The sequence below is a fragment of the Salvelinus sp. IW2-2015 genome, linkage group LG18 (assembly GCF_002910315.2).
Source record: "Salvelinus sp. IW2-2015 linkage group LG18, ASM291031v2, whole genome shotgun sequence".
NCBI lineage: Eukaryota > Metazoa > Chordata > Actinopteri > Salmoniformes > Salmonidae > Salvelinus > Salvelinus sp. IW2-2015.
This window is the reverse complement of record NC_036858.1, coordinates 7,112,387-7,130,139: the sequence shown is the minus strand read 5'-3', so window position 1 is coordinate 7,130,139 and position 17,753 is coordinate 7,112,387. Positions and strand designations below refer to the sequence as shown.

Below are 17,753 nucleotides of genomic sequence, written 5' to 3'. Positions count from 1 at the left end.
GATTTGGTCAGTAAAGAATGTACAGCTTTAATACATTGCAAAAAAGTATTTGCACATTTATGCATGGGGTTCAATATCATATTTGGTATTATTACTTTTTTTGTGACTGCTCTCAGGGTAATCGCAAGAACTTTCCACGCATGCTCACTTCAGTTTGGTTGAACCAAGGCTGTTCGTGATGGCTGCGGGTAGTGCCTTGCTAGTGGGCTTGGTAGAAGAATTTGTTTCGGGACAACAGGACAGCAAGGCCGCAGACACCGCAACAGGTATTTCAGCCACCTTTCTCTCTGATTTGGTTTTTGAGATGAACGTCAATGAACGATACAGAAATCGCGCGTGACTGGTGGCCCAGCATGACATCTGGCTAGCATGCTAGCTAGCAGCAGGCCATCAAAACTCTTAACGTTACTTTCTGTGTTTAACCGGTCATTGGTTCAAGTGCATACTACAAAAACGGACAACTACAGCCTGTTCAGTAGCTATCAACGTATACAAAGTGGCAATCAATGTCTTTGAAGTCAAGCGAATGAACATATGTTTTTGGCCAGAACTTGCTTGCTAACTTTCTAACCAACCTGCTGTGAAAAGGGTCTTTATCAACATATTAGCACAAAGTGTACCGTCTTTGACATTAGACTCTGAACCTACTTCCCTGTCCCCTAAAAGTGTCTGCATGATATATCCTACTCATTGACCACGTGTCTTTCCTCTGGCTGAATAAATGCATTTTCCTTTTATTAGGACTCAAGGCTGGACAGTTTACAATACTACAGTTGGTTGAAGCGTTGGGGTAATGTTTAAGTTACATTAATCAGTATTGTCCCATTCACTATCAATGTCATCAACTTCAATGTCATGCAGTTCCAGCCAACACTAACAAGCTGACCATCTTGTCTCTGTGCAGCTTGCATCTGGCCAGCTCCCAACCCCAGACCCGAGCCCGTGGTGTCCAGCTCCTCTCCAATGTCCTACAGCAGTGCCATGGAGACCTTACAGAGAGAGAAGGTAAACAGCACTATAACACATCTTTGTCGTTTTGGTTTGTGGGTGCTATATGTCCTGTCCATGGCTATTGATTATCTTCTTCTTTTTGTTTTGCCCTCAGTGGAAGTCCTTCTAGCGTTTTATGAGAACAGACTCAAGGACCACTATGTCGTCACACCACATGTCTTAAAGGGGTTGAAAGCGCTGGTAAGTCTCAATCTTAGTCGCCTCATGTTAAATTTGACGTGAATATTAGATAGAAATGCGACTATTGTCAAAAGTGAACTGACAGACATTCCTTGCCTATTCCTGACCAACGTTTTGAAATAACCGCTTCAGACAAAATGCTCAGTGTTGCCGCCTGGGTCTGCAGTGTCCATTCTGAAATCACTCTTCCAGGACGTTCATGTGCAGGTGAGCACATCCAACCTGCCCTGTCAAGTGTCAACTCTCCTAAATAATTAGCATACAGAGGGGGCCTATATGTTTCTTATACTGCAAAACCCCTGACCCTGTTTCTGCTTTCTTTGTCACTACAGTCCCTGATGCTGGTGGAGCGGTCATGTGTTTACAACATCCTAACCCAGCTTATGGAATCCAGAGAGTCAGGTAAGAACTGAGGTAGAGTGGTAGCTATAATGGATGAAATCAGCGGATTGTAGAAATCCTTGTTGAGAGTGGTCAACATTGAGACTGTACAGCTTTGTAATAATCAGCATGATCTGTATGTTGCTTATCTGCATGTTGTTAAATTGATGGACCACTTTTTCAATCCCACAGAGCTGAAGGGCCTGGGTGCAGACTTTGTTTTTGGGTTTGTCCAGTCAGTGGATGGGGAGAGGGACCCACGCAATCTTCTCCTGGCCTTCCAGATCGCTGGGAAAATCATCCACGGAGGCTATGATCTGGGTGAGAACACACACATTGTTATTCCAAACTTTACAAATGTGTTTTATGTACCTTTTTTAGTTGTGCTGTCATCTTGTGTTTCAATGTTGCTCAGGTTTATTGGGCATTGAGTRAACTTGTAACACATCCATCTTCATTTAATTGCTTCCTCAGTAATGAGGTAAAGGCAGGTTGTATTCAATAAGGAACAGGGAAATTACATTGCTTGAGGAAATTGATCCGCTGTGTCTTAGGAAAACGTGCTATAACGACAAGCAGGGAAAAAAGACCCTCTAAACGTGTGCGGCACACAGGTGACCAAAACTCACCATCAACACGGTGTCAGGTAACAATAGCGACACGGTGTCAGGTAACAATAGCGACACGGTGTCAGGTAACAATATCAACACGGTGTCAAGGCATGATATGAACTCTTGACTTTTTGTTGTGGATTAACCATGTCCTGGTTACGAGAAATGAAGCATTGGCTTCTGCTTGTTTAGTCTGTGGTGTGTGACAGATGGACAGAGACTAATTCAAGCCGAGTCATGTTTCGGAAGTGAACTTAAGTGTAGTCTCGCGAGTGCTGCTCGTGTTGTTTAGACTGCCAGTGTCTTTCTCTCCGTTAATGAAATTGTATCTGTAAATTGCAGAGATTAGGGTGCGCGGAGGCATGGAAAAACCTGCATGTCATTACTGAGAACAGCTCTCCTGAGAGCTAGCCATATGGAGCCGAGTTCACGAGTCACTGGTTTAGGTTGCACATCCTGTTCATGCATTTCTGCTTGGACATGTTGGATGAAACGTATGTCTTGAAGCATACCAACTAAGTAGCACTGTAAATTATTTCATAAGATGATTGCAAAAAATATATATTTTGCGTGGTGACGCAACAACATTTTTGTGCGACCAAATCATGGGCTGGTGTCACCAACTGAAAAGGTTAGTTGCACCAGTGGAAAGAGTTAGTCTGGAGTCCTTTACGTGCGCACACACACACAAGAGGACAGGTTTAAGCCCTGTTTTATGTATACCAGTAGTTGGGTTGATATTTAATACATGTATTATCTAACGATTCCTCAATCCGTAGACGGTAATATCATGTCTGTGTTTCTTTATTCAGGTAAATTCACAGAGGAGCTGTTTGAAGTTACATCCTGCTATTTCCCCATAGACTTCAGCCCGGTAAGTGTTTGTTTGTGCAGCTGTTGTGGACTTAGACCCGCCAGATGAACCTACCCAGGAGACAATGCGTATGTGGCTCTCTGTCCTATGTGCTCTGATACCTGAGCCATGTGACACTGACTAGCATCTGGCAGAGGAATATAGGAAATGGATAAGCCCCGGGGTCTAAACACTTTGACAGACAGCTTGTATTATTCCATTTTTTTTGTGATTCAGATTGAGCTTGATAGTGGAGATCACTCATAACAGTACTTGATTAACATTCATTTTAAAGTATTAAGAGTATTAAGGAAGGTCTTTTGATGAGCTGGATCTAAGTTTCATTCAATCAATTAAAACATTCAATTTGAGTTGTTCCGTGTTTTGAAATGGTTGACATCCATGACTGTCTCTGTGTGTGTCCCCACCCAGCCACCCAATGACCCCCACGGCATCACCCAGGAAGAGCTCATCCTCGCCCTGAGGGCCGTGCTCACTGGAACACCACGCTTTGCAGAGGTGGGGAAGACGTACTGTACTGCACACTACACGCAATGCGTAGCCTCTTCCCACATCTGCCGCGTCTGGCAAGCGAGACTACACAACGCATAGCCTTTTTAGAACGTTAAAGGACATCAGATATAGTCTCTGTGTAAGGTTGTATGTTTGTGAGAGACGGAAAGTGAACAAGTGAAAGAGTTTGGGTGTGTGTAGTCATGATTTGTCGATTGTCTCGCTTCAACAGTTCCTGCTGCCGCTGATCATTGAGAAGCTGGACTCCGATGTTCAGAGTGCCAAGGTGGACTCCCTGCAGACCCTGGTAAGACCTCGTCGGTCACCTCAGATCATCTTTATGGTTTATATATAAAGTAAATGGCATACATGCCTTAATGAGCTGTGTTTCATCCTCATGTTGCAGACTGCCTGTGCTTCTGTGTATGAACATAAAGAGCTAGCCGAATTCCTACCAGGCCTTTGGGCCTCGCTGCGCAGGGAGGTGCGTTTCAATGGAACCTGGGGGGCTGGCAACATCGCAAATTACTATTAGAATTGTGTGAAAGTGTCTCGGACAGTACACGAGGCATCTTGATAGTCTGAATGGAGAGTTTGATTGGCCTCCATCCCTGTGCAGGTGTTCCAGACAGCCAGTGAGAGGGTGGAGTCCGCTGGTCTAGCTGCCCTCGGTGCCCTGACAGCCTGCATCTCCCGCTCCGTCCTCAACTCTGACTCTGAAGACTACCTCAATGTCTTCCTCGACTTGGTCCTCAAAGGTAACCCCTCAAACAAATCTGAGAAACAGGAGCCAACTAATGTCGAAGGTGTTTGTCTATTTTGTTATTGTGTGGGGTCAGTGTATTTGGAAATGTGTGAGAGGGAGACGGACTTGGCAGTTGTTCTCTTCAGTGCTTACCACAGCAGGAGAGGTGTTGAGAGAGGGGAAAAACAGAGTAAACTAGAACGCTATTTGGCCCTAAACAGAGAGTACACAGTGGCAGAATACCTGACCACTGTGTCTGACCCAAAATTAAAGAAATCTTCGACTATGTACTGTGAGCATATCCTTGCTATTGAGAAAGGCCGCCAAAGGCAGACCTGTCTCTCAAGAGAAGACAGGCTATGTGCACACTGCCCACAAAATGAGGTGGAAACTGAGCTGCACTTCATCACCGCCTGCCAAATGTATGACCATATTAGAGAGACATATTTCCCTCAGATTACACAGACCCACAAAGAATTTGAAAACAAATCCAATTTTGATAAACTCCCATATCTATTAGGTGAAATACCACAGTGTGCCATCACAGCAGCAACATTTGTGACCTCTTGCCACAAGAAAATGGCAACCTGTGAAGAACAAACACCATTATAAATATAGGTTATATTTACGTTTTTTTAWTTTTTTTATTTGCACATCATTACAACACTGTATATATACATAATGACATTTGAAATGTCTTTATTCTTTTGGAACTTTTGTGAGTTTAATGTAAACTTTTTTTGTTTTTCACTTTTTGTTTATTATCTATTTCACTTGCTTTGGCAATGTAAACGTATGTTTCCCATACCAATAAAGCCCCTTAAATTGAAACATTTTTTAAATTGAGAGAGGTGGAGGGAGATGAGAGACGATGACATCTCCACAGAGGCAGCTTGGCTTCAGATGATGGCGAGCGATGGCAAATAAATCTCAGGCTCATTGCTACCTGTCTGCTTCCCCCCNCCCCCCCCCAACCTTCCACCTTCGACTCACCACACTGTTTGTTATTTACACCCAGATAGATGTAGGTATACACACTTCATATAATCCAGCATGATGTCCTGATACACGTGCCATCGCCAATTTGCCAACCCAGCCTAATGTTTTGTAGACTGTCAGCACCACCTGTGTGAGCCGGACCTGAAGCTGGTGTGGCCCAGCGCCAAGCTGCTGCAGGCCACCTCTACCGCCTCCTACAGGGCGAGCCACAGAGTTGCAGCCGCCATCATGCCGTCCCTCATAGAACAATACAACAGCCGAACACAAGTGAGTCACACCAGCCAGCTAGGTCGTTCCATTTCCATCAGTGTTGACGCTCGTCTCCCATTCTTGACTTGGTAATGATTTGAGTCAATTCTGCCAGTCAGATTTCTCACATTTTGTGTTTTTCTGGCTTCCCACATAGTCAAAATCACAGTGTTATTGCATTGTAAGTTATGGCCTTTTGCTGACCCAATACTGCCACAGGACATGTAGGCAGCCCAGCCTGTTGTAAATATCTTGGTTCTGGCTTGGTTCCTACAGAAATCTTAAATATCTGTCTGTGTCCTCCCCCGTGTAGTGTGCTCAGCGGCGCACCCTACTGGAGGTGTTACAGGGCTTCGTCCAGCCAGTGAAGTCTTCAGAGGAGGGTAAGTGTAACGTTCATTACTGTCCCGCTCTTTGTGCGACGTTCATTAAGAGCCGTGCGTCAATCTAGTTAACATAATAAAATAATCTCTATCAAAACCCGTCAAGAGATATCTTTTTTTGTTTTGTTGCATGGGCTGCCTCTCAACCCGCCACATCCTCCTATGTTGGCCTTGCGCATCTGCGGTGGAAGGTGGCCGAGCTACAGCGGTGTTTGTCAGCCCATGAGAAATTGGTCTTCTCACGAAAACGTCTGTAATGATGATGTACTCTGTTTTGCTCTACGAGCCCCATAGCATGGGACTCGTTTAAAGTCAGTAACTCTGATGTGCCAATTTCTGTCTGTAATTTATGGCCTTTAGTTTGAGCTACAAACTATGGAAAGGGGTGACTTGCACAAACACGATAGTTTTCTTCATTTTGCTCTGACCCCACAAGTGTCACGGAACTCGTCTGAATGTAACCCGTACAAACCAATGGAAGTACGGAGGTAGTTCGTCATCGCCCCCCCCCCCCCCCATCGGCTTGGACTTTTAGAGATTTATTGTCCCTTGTTCCTCCTTTCATGTTCTGCCTCTGCAGCTAAACAAGTGATTTACAATGCTTCATTTCAGGGCTCCATTTGAAAGAGTATTTGAAGCAGAACGCTGTTAGAACTTGCCCAAGCATAATAACAATTCATGCTTTAGGAATGATGAGAATATCCAGCCATTTCTACTGTGCAATAACTCAGTCCCTCATGAAATTTCCCTCCTGGTTCGTGTGATATGTGGCGGTGTGAATTGTTCTATTAACCTTTTCCCACCACTCTCACACCCCTCCTTCTCTCCCTTTTCTCTCTTCCTCCCTCTCTCCTTCCCTACTTTCTTTGTCTCTCTCCCTCCCCCCTCCTTCTCTCTCCTCTCACCAGATGAGAGTGTGCTGTTGGACTTCAGGCAGTCTCTTTGCAGTATAGTGTTCTCTGCCCTGGCTGAGAACAGTGCTGGGCTCCAGATCACATCACTGCGTGTGCTCACTGCCCTGAGCCAACAGACAGGTGAGACTCCTGACCTCGCAATCCCTCTTCCAATTAACATATACCTGACCAACACATTTGAGACCTTTTGAGCTCCTCTCACTGCTACACAGGATTGAATTGAAGTCAGAATGAGTCTTTGTTCACATGCTGTTCAGCTTGTGGGATAGAGAATACATTTAATTGGCCATTCAGATTGTGCTACATCTCCCCTTACTATGCTGAGACGTATAGGTTGACCTCTCCCACCTCTCTCCTAGTCCTGCTGTTAGAGTCAGATGTGGAGCTGGCCGTTGACCACCTCACCAGGCTCATCCTGGAGGAGGAAGATGCTAAAGTCAGGTTAGTACCTGTTTTCAGTTCTTCTGGGAGGTCAATCAGAAGTCTGTGGCCACATTTACACAGGCAGTGCACTTCTGATCTTTTTTATTTCACTAATTGGTATTTTGACCAATCAGATAAGCGCTGATAAAGATCTGATGTGATTGGTCAAAAGGCCAGTTAGTGAGAAATAACCCATCAGAATTGGGCTGCCTGTGTAAACACAACCTGTGTGTGCCTAATCAATTAACACAAGAGTTTGGTTCTTCTCTCTGCCTCTCCCTGTCTGTCCAGCCTGGCTGTGGTTGAGTGTGCAGGGGCTCTGGCTTGTCTGCACCCTCTAGCCTTCATCTCTAAGATGGTTCCACGGCTGAAGGGGGAGATCTTCTCAGGTGGGTTAGGGTCAAAGGTCAAAATGAAAAAATTTAAACAAAGGTCTTTATCATTACGTTCCTTCAATGACATCATTCCAACCGGAGGAGGGTTACTGAACTGAACCCTTTCCTCTCCTGTTCCCAGAGTCCATGGCACAAGGTGACAGCGCCACGCCGTCCCAGGAACATTCCCAGCAGGCCGTACGTCAGCGGTGTTTGACGGCGCTGGCTGCGGTGTCGTCCCGGCCCAGTGTGGTTCAGGAGAGCACACCTGTCCTGCTACAGGTTCTCACCTCCTCACACACTGGTATGTGTCACTACCACACACTCATCTGTCTTTGTATAGGTAGACCCTTTCTAAATATGTCTTATGTTTCGTTGTATAGGTAAACTCCCCTATCTCTCTATGTTAAAGCTGCAATATGTAACTTTTTGGGCGACCTGACCAAATTCACATAGAAATGTGAGTTATAGATATGTTATTCTCATTGAAAGCAAGTCTAAGAAGCGGCAGATCTCTTCTATGTGCACTATTTCGATGCTTCTTCCCCTTTCCTTTTTGTCATTTTTACTTTCGGTTTTGTACACCAGCTTCAAATAGCTGAAAAACAGAATTTTTGTGGTGGTTGTAAATATATTTCCCAGCAGTTTAGATGGTGCAATGGTTCTCTACACTATGCATTGCTTGAACTATTAGAATTCTAGCAACCAGGAAATGGCGGGGCAATTTCTGCATATTGCACCTTTTGTATAAGTAGACTCTGATGACAATGAAGATGTCATTTCTCTCCCAACAGGCACTGGCTCATTTTCATTGGAGGAGGTGATCTCTGTGTGCCACAATCTGCAGAGGATAGCAGAGCATGCCCAGGACACTGAAGAGACCGGCCGCGTCTTCCATGACATCATCATTCCGCGCCTGCTCGGACTGGCCTTGCAGGCAGCTATGCAAGGTGARAATATTCTGACCAACTAATGCCTTCAGGCCTCTGCAACACATTGTAATGTTTTGATTAATGTAACCTTTATTGAACCAGGAAGTCCCTTGAGATAAGGAATCTCTGGTTCAATGGAGAGCTGTTCTGAAAATGAGTTGGTGTGTTTTGGCAAACTAAATGCAGAAGACCAAACTCTTTTTGACTGATGTTTTTTTCCTGCTCTGTTTTATATGTGAAGGGCCCTCAGACCATCAGAGTCCTTTAGTGGAGGAGTCTGTCCTATCCGCCATGGTACCAGTCATCAGCACCACCTGTGCCCGACTACAGTCCCAGTGAGTTGGCATCACTGAGAGAGCCAGCCACCCAGTCAGACGAGAGACACACACACACACACATAATTGATGACGGCACATGTATTATGTCATATGTAAATATGTTGGCTTGGTGCTAACCACTAGGGTTGTAAAACTCTAGGAACTTTTAATACATTCCCTGGTTTTCCCAAACTCCTGGTTGGAGGATTCCCAGATTCAGGAGGAAACAGGCAGGAAATCCAGATTCCTCCAACCAGGATTTCTGGAAARCAATGGGAGTTTATTGAAAGTTCCYGGAATTTTGTAACCCTACTAAGCTCTGCTGTGTCACCAGACTGGCGGGCCAAACAGCCTCGCGGGTGGTGTCCCTCTTCCTGGATGGGGACATGTCCTTCCTGCCAGAGAATGCCTTCCCCTCCCAGATCCAGCTCCTCAAGGTCAGGGTTCAATGCTAAAGACACCCAGCCATCTCCTTTATCAAAACACACTAATACCTACTACTGAGGATACTCAAGGGACAGGATGCATGCTGGGAATAAATAGAGCATTGTATCTATGAGTGGTATATTGAATGGGTTGTCCTTTGACCTTGTCCTCCAGAAGCAGGCAGGTGACTCCTGGAGCCAGTCCCAGATGGTGTGTCTTCTCATGGGCTGTGTGTGTTCGCTGCCACGGAGTGTAAGAACGCCCTACATGTCTGCTACTCATCACAGGGTCTCAAAACCACATTGTAACCATGTTTGTACTGTTAAATGTTCATACAGTGGATACCGGTTTAATGCGTTACACTGGATACTCGTATGTTGCATTCTTAAGATATCCTGACATTTAATGGCTTAATTTAGCCTGTTATCATTGACTGACTGACYGTGTGTCCTGGACAGGTGGAGGTTCCACAGATGGATAGGCTACTGTTAGAACTGGAGGAGCTGAGCTGTACCTGTGACCATCCCCTCTCCTACACCTCAGCCGCCAAGTGCTACGCTGGGCTGGTCAACAAGAGGCCTGCAGGCGAGTCCTCCAGTCCTGTCCTTGATCTGAATGAGGATTGGTCAAGTGAATGTTGGTGAGATGGTATATTTAATGTTGTGTCTTTCTACAGGAGAAGCCCTGGACTCTCTGATAGACAGGATGTTGAAGAGGATCTCCACTGAGCTGGACTGTGCGTCCTCCTCGGTCCGAACGCAGGCGTTCACGCTGCTGCTCTGGGTTAGGCCCCCGTTTTATATTGCTACTCACATGGCAGTATTTTATCCATTCACATCAGTATCTATGATTTCCATGTATTCTCTGTTTCGTTCTCTGTTCCCCTCAGCCCATACTTAGCCTACTGAACTCCCCACACTGTAACCCCCCCCTGTGTCTCTAGACTAGGTATCTCTGTTTCTCCTACGACCTCTCCTTTAGGGTGAATGGTGACTTGCCTATTGTATGTTGTTATGGTGTTCTGTCCATTCATCAAGTTGTGAATGGCTTTCTTGTCTTTAGGTGGCMAAGGCTCTCCTCCTCCGCTACCACCCTCTGTCCACAGCCCTGACTGACAAGGTAAAGGACAGGAGTCCTCTGTCCTCCTACACACACACAGTCTGTAGTTTAATTGTTTTGTCTCTTCTCCCCTAGAAAAATCTCTACCTCAGTAACCTCACACAGCAATAATCCTGTGTCGGTCTCAGCTTTTCTCCCTGCTCAGTGACTCAGAACTGGGTTCGTTAGCTGCCGATGGATTCTCTCTCTTGATGAGCGACTCGCCGGACATCCTCAACCGCGGTTGCAACGCCGACATACGCATCATGTACCGCCAGCGCTTCTTCACCGAGAACTCGGCCAAGCTGGTCCAGGGCTTTAACTCTGCAGCCCAAGGTACCGGAGAGGGACACATTTTCAATGCACTACAGATACTGGCCACGTGTTGTAACTTGTTGACCAGTTTGTGAGAGTCCTGTTCATTGTACCGATTCTTAACTTTCCCTTCCTTCTCTCCCTCTACAGAGAAGAAGTCTGGCTACCTGAAGGCACTGTCTCACATAGTGAACAACCTACCCAGACAGGTTCAGCTCACTGAGCTACCAGCGGTAAGTAGAGAGAACCAGTGAAACAGTATAGATAAGTGCCAGACAAGGGAGCAAAAACAGGAACAACTTAGAAATTTATTTTTCCATTAATATATTCCTTAAATCTAAAACACATATCTGAGAGGGGTGTGGTATATTGCCAATATACCACTGCTAAGGGCTGTTCTTAGGCATAACACAACGCGAAGTGACTGGATACATCCCTTAGCCGTGGTATATTGGCCATATACCACAAACCCCGAGGTGCCTTATTGCTATTATAAACTGGTTACCAACATAATTAGAACAGTAAAAATAAAATTGATTACCGGTACATTTAGATGTGTCAAAGTGGAATTTTGTTTGTAGATTTTTTTTTACTAATTTATGATTTTTTTTTATTAAAAAAGCTGAAATGTCTGGAGTAGAGGTCGACCGACTATGATTTTTCAACGCCGATACCGATTATTGGAGGACCAAAAAAAGCCGATACCGATTAATTGGCCGACTCTTTTTTGTTGTTGTTATTTTTTTGTTGTAATAATGACAATTACAACAATACTGAATGAACACTTATTTTAACTTAATATAATATCAATAAAAATCAATTTAGCCTCAAATAAATAATGAAACATGTTCAATTTGGTTTAAATAATGCAAAAACAAAGTGTTGGAGAAGAAAGTAAAAGTGCAATGTAAAACAGCTAAYGTATAAGTTCCTTGCTCAGAACWWATGAAAGCTGGTGGTTCCTTTTAACATGAGTCTTCAATATTCCCAGGTAAGTTTTAGGTTGTAGTTATTATAGGAATTATAGGACTATTTCTCTCTATACCATTTGTATTTTATATACCTTTGACTATTGGATGTTCTTATAGGCACTTTAGTATTGCCAGTGTAACAGTATAGCTTCCTCTCCTCGCCCCTACCTGGGCTCGAACCAGGAACACATCGACAACAGCCACCCTCGAAGCAGCGTTACCCATGCAGAGCAAGGGGAATAACTACTCCAAGTCTCAGAGCGAGTGACGTTTGCCATTTCACATCGGTTACACCAGCCTAATCTCGGGAGTTGATGGGCTTGAAGTCATAAACAGCGCAATGCTTGAAGCACAGCAAAGAGCACGAAAGTGCTGTTTGAATGAATGCTTACAAGCCTGCTGGTGCCTACCATCGCTCAGTCAGACTGCTCTATCAAATCATAGACTTAATTATAACATAATAACACACAGAAATACGAGCCTTAGGTCATTTAATATGGTCGAATCCGGAAACTATCATCTCGAAAACAAGACGTTTATTCTTTCAGTGAAATACGGAACCGTTCCGTATTTTATCTAACGGGTGGCATCCATAAGTCTAAATATTCCTGTTACATTGCACATCCTTCAATGTTATGTCATAATTACGTAAAATTCTGGMAAATTAGTTTGCAACGAGCCAGSCGGCCCAAACTGTTGCATATACCCTGACTCTGCGTGCAATGAACGCAAGAGAAGTGACACAATTTTGGTTAATATTGCCTGCTAACCTGGATTTCTTTTAGCTAAATATGCAGGTTTAAAAATATATACTTCTGTGTATTGATTTTAAGAAAGGCATTGATGTTTATGGTTAGGTACACATTGGAGCAAGGACAGTCCTTTTTCATGAATAGGCACCGCATCGATTATATGCAACGCAGGACATGCTAGATAAACTAGTAATATCATCAACCATGTGTAGTTAACTAGTGATTGTTTTTTTATAAGATAAGTTTAATGCTAGCTAGCAACTTACCTTGGCTTACTGCATTCGCGTAACAGGCAGGCTCCTCGTGGAGTGCAATGAGAGGCAGGTGGTTAGAGCRTTGGACTAGTTAACTGTAAGGTGGCAAGATTGAATCCCCGAGCTGACAAGGTAAAAATCTGTCGTTCTGCCCCTGAACAAGGCAGTTAAGCCACCGTTCCTAGGCCGTCATTGAGAATGAGAATGTGTTCAACTGACATGCCTAGTTAAATAAAGGTGTATAAAAAAAAAAAAAAACGGCCAAATCGGTGTCCAAAAATACCGATTTCCGATTGTTATGAACACTTGAAATCGGCCCTAATTAATCGGCCATTCCGATTAATCGGTCGACCTCTAGTCTGGAGTCGATAAGAATTCAACCCCTTTGTTATGGCAAGCCATACATTCAGAAGTAAAGATTTGCTTAACAACTCCCATAATAAGTTGCATGGACTCTGTGTGCAATAATTGGGGTCAACATGATTTTTGAATGACTACCCCATATCTGTACCCCACACRTACAGATAATTGTAAGGTCCCTCAATCGAGCAAAATGATGTCACCATTGCCCTGGAATCTAAGCAATGTTGTGCTGCTATTTTTATTGACTCGGCTGACCATTCCATTCTTGTGGGCCGGCTAAGGAGTATTGGTGTCTCTGAGGGGTCTTTGGCCTGGTTTGCTAACTACCTCTCTCAGAGTGCAGAACATCTGCTGTCTCAGCCACTGCCTGTAACCAAGGGAGTACCCCAAGGCTCGATCCTTGGCCCCACACGCTTCCCAATTTACATCAACAACATAGCTCAGGCAGTAGGAAGCGCTCATCTATTTATATGCAGATGATAGTCTTAGTCAGCTGACCCCTCCCTGGATTTTGTGTTAAACGCTCTACAACAAAGCTTTCTTAGACCACTGTGCCATTCGGGTTAAGGGCTAAGGCACTGCATCTCAGTGCTAGAGGTGTCACTATAGACCCTGGTTCGATCCCGGGCTGTATCACAACCGGCTGTGATCGGGAGTCCCATARGGCGGCACACAATTGACCCAGCGTTGTCTTGGTTAGGAGAGGGTTTGGCCGGGGTAGGCCGTCATTGTAAAATAAGAATTTGTTCCTAACCGACTTGCCTAGTTAAATAAAGGTATAAAAAAAAAAAAAACATTCTGAACACTTCCAAAACAAAGGTCATGTGGTTTGGTAAGAAGAATGCCCCTACTTGTGTGATTACTACCTCTGAGGGTTTAGAGCTTGAGGTAGTCACCTCATGCAAGTACTTTGGCGTATGGCTAGACGGAACACTGTCCTTCTCTCAGCACATATCAAAGCTGCAGGCTAAAGTTAAATCTACACTTGGTTTCCTCTATCGTAATCGCTCCTCTTTCACCCCAGCTGCCAAACTAACCCTGATTCAGATGACCATCCTACCGATGGATTACGGAGACGTAATTTATAGATTGGCAGGTAAAGGCTGCTCTCGAGCCGCTAGATGTTCTTTACCATTCGGCCATCAGATTTGCCACCAATATTCCTTATCGGACACATCRTTGCACTCAATACTCCCCCTTATCTGAGATACCTACTGCAGCCCTCATCCTCCACATACAACACCTGTTCTGCCAGTCACATTCTGTTAAAGGTCCCCAAAGCACACACATCCCTGGGTCGCTCCTCTTTTCAGTTCGCTGCAGCTAGCGACTGGAACACACACACAAACTGGACAGTTTTATCTCCATCTCTTCATTCAAAGACTCAATCATGGACACTTGTGGCTGCTTCGCGTGATGTGTTGTCTCGTCTCTACCTTCATGCCTTTGTCTGTGCCCAATAATGTTTGTACCATCTTTTGTTCTTCTGCCATGTTGTTATGTGGTGTTGCTACCATGTTGTCTTAGGTCTCTCTTTATGTAGTGTTGTGGTGTTTCTTGTCGTGATGTGTGTTTTTGTCCTGTATTTAATTTKTAATCCCAGCCCCCGTCCCCGCAGGAGACCTTTTGKTAGGCCATCATTGTAAATAAAAGTGTTAGCTAAAATACAAAAAAAGACCAGGGATGTTTTCCAMTGCCTCAAAGGCACCTATTGGTAGATGGGTCAAAAATAAATAAATGACAAAACAATTACTTAAATCCATTTTAGTCGCACTTTGTAACATCAATGTAGRAAAAAAAATCAGGGTGTGTGAGTACTTTCTGAAGGCACTGTATCTTAATGATGTGGTGACGTCCTCCTTTTCTATTCTCCACTGTTTGGTCAGCTCCTGCCCCTCCTGCTAGAGGCCCTGTCCTGTCCAGACCAGGCGGTGCAGCTGTCCACCCTGTCCTGCCTGCAACCTGTCCTCATGGACCCCCCCTCCGCCCTCATCACTCAGCTGGAGGCGCTAGTAGGCCGCACCCTCACCCTCACCACAAGCCCTGCTATGGTACGTATCATACTTTTGGTCACTTAGTGTATGTGGATGCCTGCTCGTTGAACATCTCATTCCAATATCATGGGCATTAATATGGAGTTGGTCCCCCCTTTACTGCTATAACAGCCTCTGCTCTTCTGGGAAGGCTTTCCACTAGATGTTGGAACATTGCTGGGGGGGATTGCTTCCATTCAGCCACAAGAGCATTAGTGCGGTCGGGCGTTGATGTTGGGCGATTAGGCCTGGCTCGCAGTTGGCGTTCCAATTCATCCCAAAGGTGTTCTTCCACACCGATCTCGACAAACCATTTCTGAATGGACCGGGCATTGTCATGCCGAATTAGGAAAGGGCCGTCCACAAACTGTTGCTACAAAGTTGGAAGCACAGAAGCATCTAGAATGTCATTGTATGCTGTAAGATTACCCTTCACTGGACCATGAAAAACTGCCCCAGACTATTATTCCTCCTCCACCAAACTTTAGTTGGGACTATGCTTTGGGGCAGGTAGCGTTATCCTGGCATCCGCCAAACCCAAATTTGTCCATCGGACTGCCAGATGGTGAAGCATGAYTCATCACTCCAGAGAACGTGTTTCCACTGCTCCAGAGTCCAATGGCGGCAAGCTTTAAACCACTCCAGCCGACGCACAAACTGTTCTTGTGCTGACGTTGCTTCCAGAGGCAGTTTGGAACTTGGTAGTGAGTGTTGCAACCGAGGGTGGACAATTTTTGCGCTCTTTAACACTAGGCGGTCCTGTTTTACAGTTGACCGGACACCTCTAGCAGAGCAAAAATTTGACAAACTGACTTGTTGGAAAGTTGGCAGGCTATGTCAGTCCACGCTGAAAGTCAATGAGCGCTTCAGTAAGGCCATTTGACTGTCAATGTTTATCTTTGGAGATTGCATGGCTGTGTACTCAATTTTATACAGCTGTCAGCAACTGGTGTGTCTGAAATAGCCGAATCCACATACGCGCGTGTGTAATATAGGGTATGTTATGAGACACCACACGCAGGCAGACAAACACACACACTATCATTATAAAAGTGACATATGCCAATGGGACAAGTATTGAGAAAGCTAAATACATAGTCAAATGTGAGCATCAGGCAGAGATGTGTTCTCTCTGTGACATTAGCGTTGTCCCACAGACCTTGTATCTTATTATTCCTGTGCCAGAGGTAGTTGATTCAGCCGTGTCCCCGCGAGCATTCAATAATATGCCATTTAGTAGACACTTATCCAAAGTGACGTACAGTCATGTGCATACATTTTACGTATGTGTGGTCCCGAGAATCGAACCCACTATCACTATAACCCACAATACATCTGCAAATGAAATGCTGCTTGACTGTACCGGTGTGGTCTTTAACCTGAAATGCAATTAATGTCATAAACCCCAGAATGCAACTCAGCGTTTCTGACATCTGGACTATTCAGTATTCAGCATGAACCAAGGTAACCTTGAGTACCATTGTCCCCAATCCCCATATCTTCACTCACGGAGGTCGTTTTTTTGTCTGTCTCTCTCCTCGTCCTYACAGAAAGTGCGGATAGCCTCTCTGCGCTGTATCCATGCCCTCTCCCGCTTTCCAGAACATGAGGTAAGACTCGGTCCTGGACTGCACAGAACAACCTCTGTCAGCCAACTGGCCACACAGATGGGATTTTAACAAGTGATTGGCTTTAATAACCGATTCATATAAACTCTGGTCATAAACAAACCCACCCTTCCTCTGGCAGATCATGCCTTTCCGTGCGAGGGTGCTGCGTGGCCTGGCTGTGCCCCTGGACGACCTCAAGAGGATGGTGAGGAGCGAGGCGGTGGTGGCACGCAATGAATGGTGAGGCATTAGATTTCCTCAAACATTCTCACAACTACAAGGGTTAGTCATTTCAATCTGTTGATGTAACATTGTTAGAAATGGAACACGATTCACCAGACAAGAAGTCAATGACACAAACCTAACAATGAGAAAAACAGGCCCCGAATTTCTCTCCATTGTGTCTCATGTGAAGGTTCCTACTGGGGAGTCCAGGGGGAAGGTGAGTTTGGCCCCACCATTACGGACTGGTTGTGGGACCGCCTGCTCCTGAGGAAGAGGCTTTGGATCCAGGCATGGGACCCTAGTTTTGCCCTTGGAGTCTGGGACATCTCACCACCCACAGCACTTCACCTTTTTACACGTCCATTTTTTTTTTGTACTGCTACCCCTCCACCACTGCATGGTGGCGTGGACCTATAGGTGACAGCCAACCGTCCATCATGGAAGGACTGCGCTGCACTGAAACAAGCTTGGCACAGAGAGAACCATTTCTATCTACAATATTATGCCTTGAAATCATGAGTTACAAGTCTAACATTTGACCTCACCCTGCCAGTTGTGTACGAGAGCTACTGATTTAAGTAATTGACTATCTAACCATAGATGACAATATTAATGTGTTTAACATCGCTCGTGAAGATGCCATTATGAAGATTCAACATTGTATTCAGTATTGGAAGGATTGATGCAGCTGGCACATGGTAGGCTGCACATTTAATTTCACTAGGCTAACTTTGAACCTCACGAACATATGCCGAAGATATGTGGACAATATTTAAATGTCTAACTTAAGCTGTCAATAAAACCATTTTTGTAAATGAATC

At 44.9% G+C, this 17,753-nt stretch overlaps 1 protein-coding gene across 2 annotated transcripts; it reads left to right on the top strand.

The window, feature by feature from the left end:
• Nucleotides 1–120: 120 nt before the first annotated feature.
• On the top strand, nt 121–17,751 carry LOC111978703 (MMS19 nucleotide excision repair protein homolog). 2 transcript variants are annotated; one of them, XM_024008916.2, is made up of 31 exons: nt 121–266; nt 742–790; nt 905–1,005; nt 1,106–1,191; nt 1,324–1,398; nt 1,524–1,593; nt 1,765–1,893; nt 2,996–3,057; nt 3,469–3,555; nt 3,782–3,856; nt 3,956–4,033; nt 4,169–4,307; nt 5,406–5,560; nt 5,856–5,925; nt 6,834–6,959; nt 7,199–7,280; nt 7,554–7,651; nt 7,779–7,940; nt 8,431–8,586; nt 8,810–8,903; nt 9,220–9,322; nt 9,489–9,563; nt 9,770–9,896; nt 9,988–10,094; nt 10,374–10,430; nt 10,559–10,745; nt 10,875–10,957; nt 14,951–15,115; nt 16,648–16,707; nt 16,847–16,947; nt 17,123–17,751. In XM_024008916.2, the coding sequence occupies exons 1-31, from the start codon at nt 179–181 to the stop codon at nt 17,151–17,153; spliced, it is 3,078 nt and encodes a 1,025-aa protein (XP_023864684.1). In that variant the 5' UTR covers nt 121–178; the 3' UTR covers nt 17,154–17,751. The 2 variants fall into 2 exon arrangements, with proteins under 2 accessions (XP_023864684.1, XP_023864683.1); XM_024008915.2 differs by having other exon boundaries at nt 9,486–9,563.
• Nucleotides 17,752–17,753: the final 2 nt, after the last annotated feature.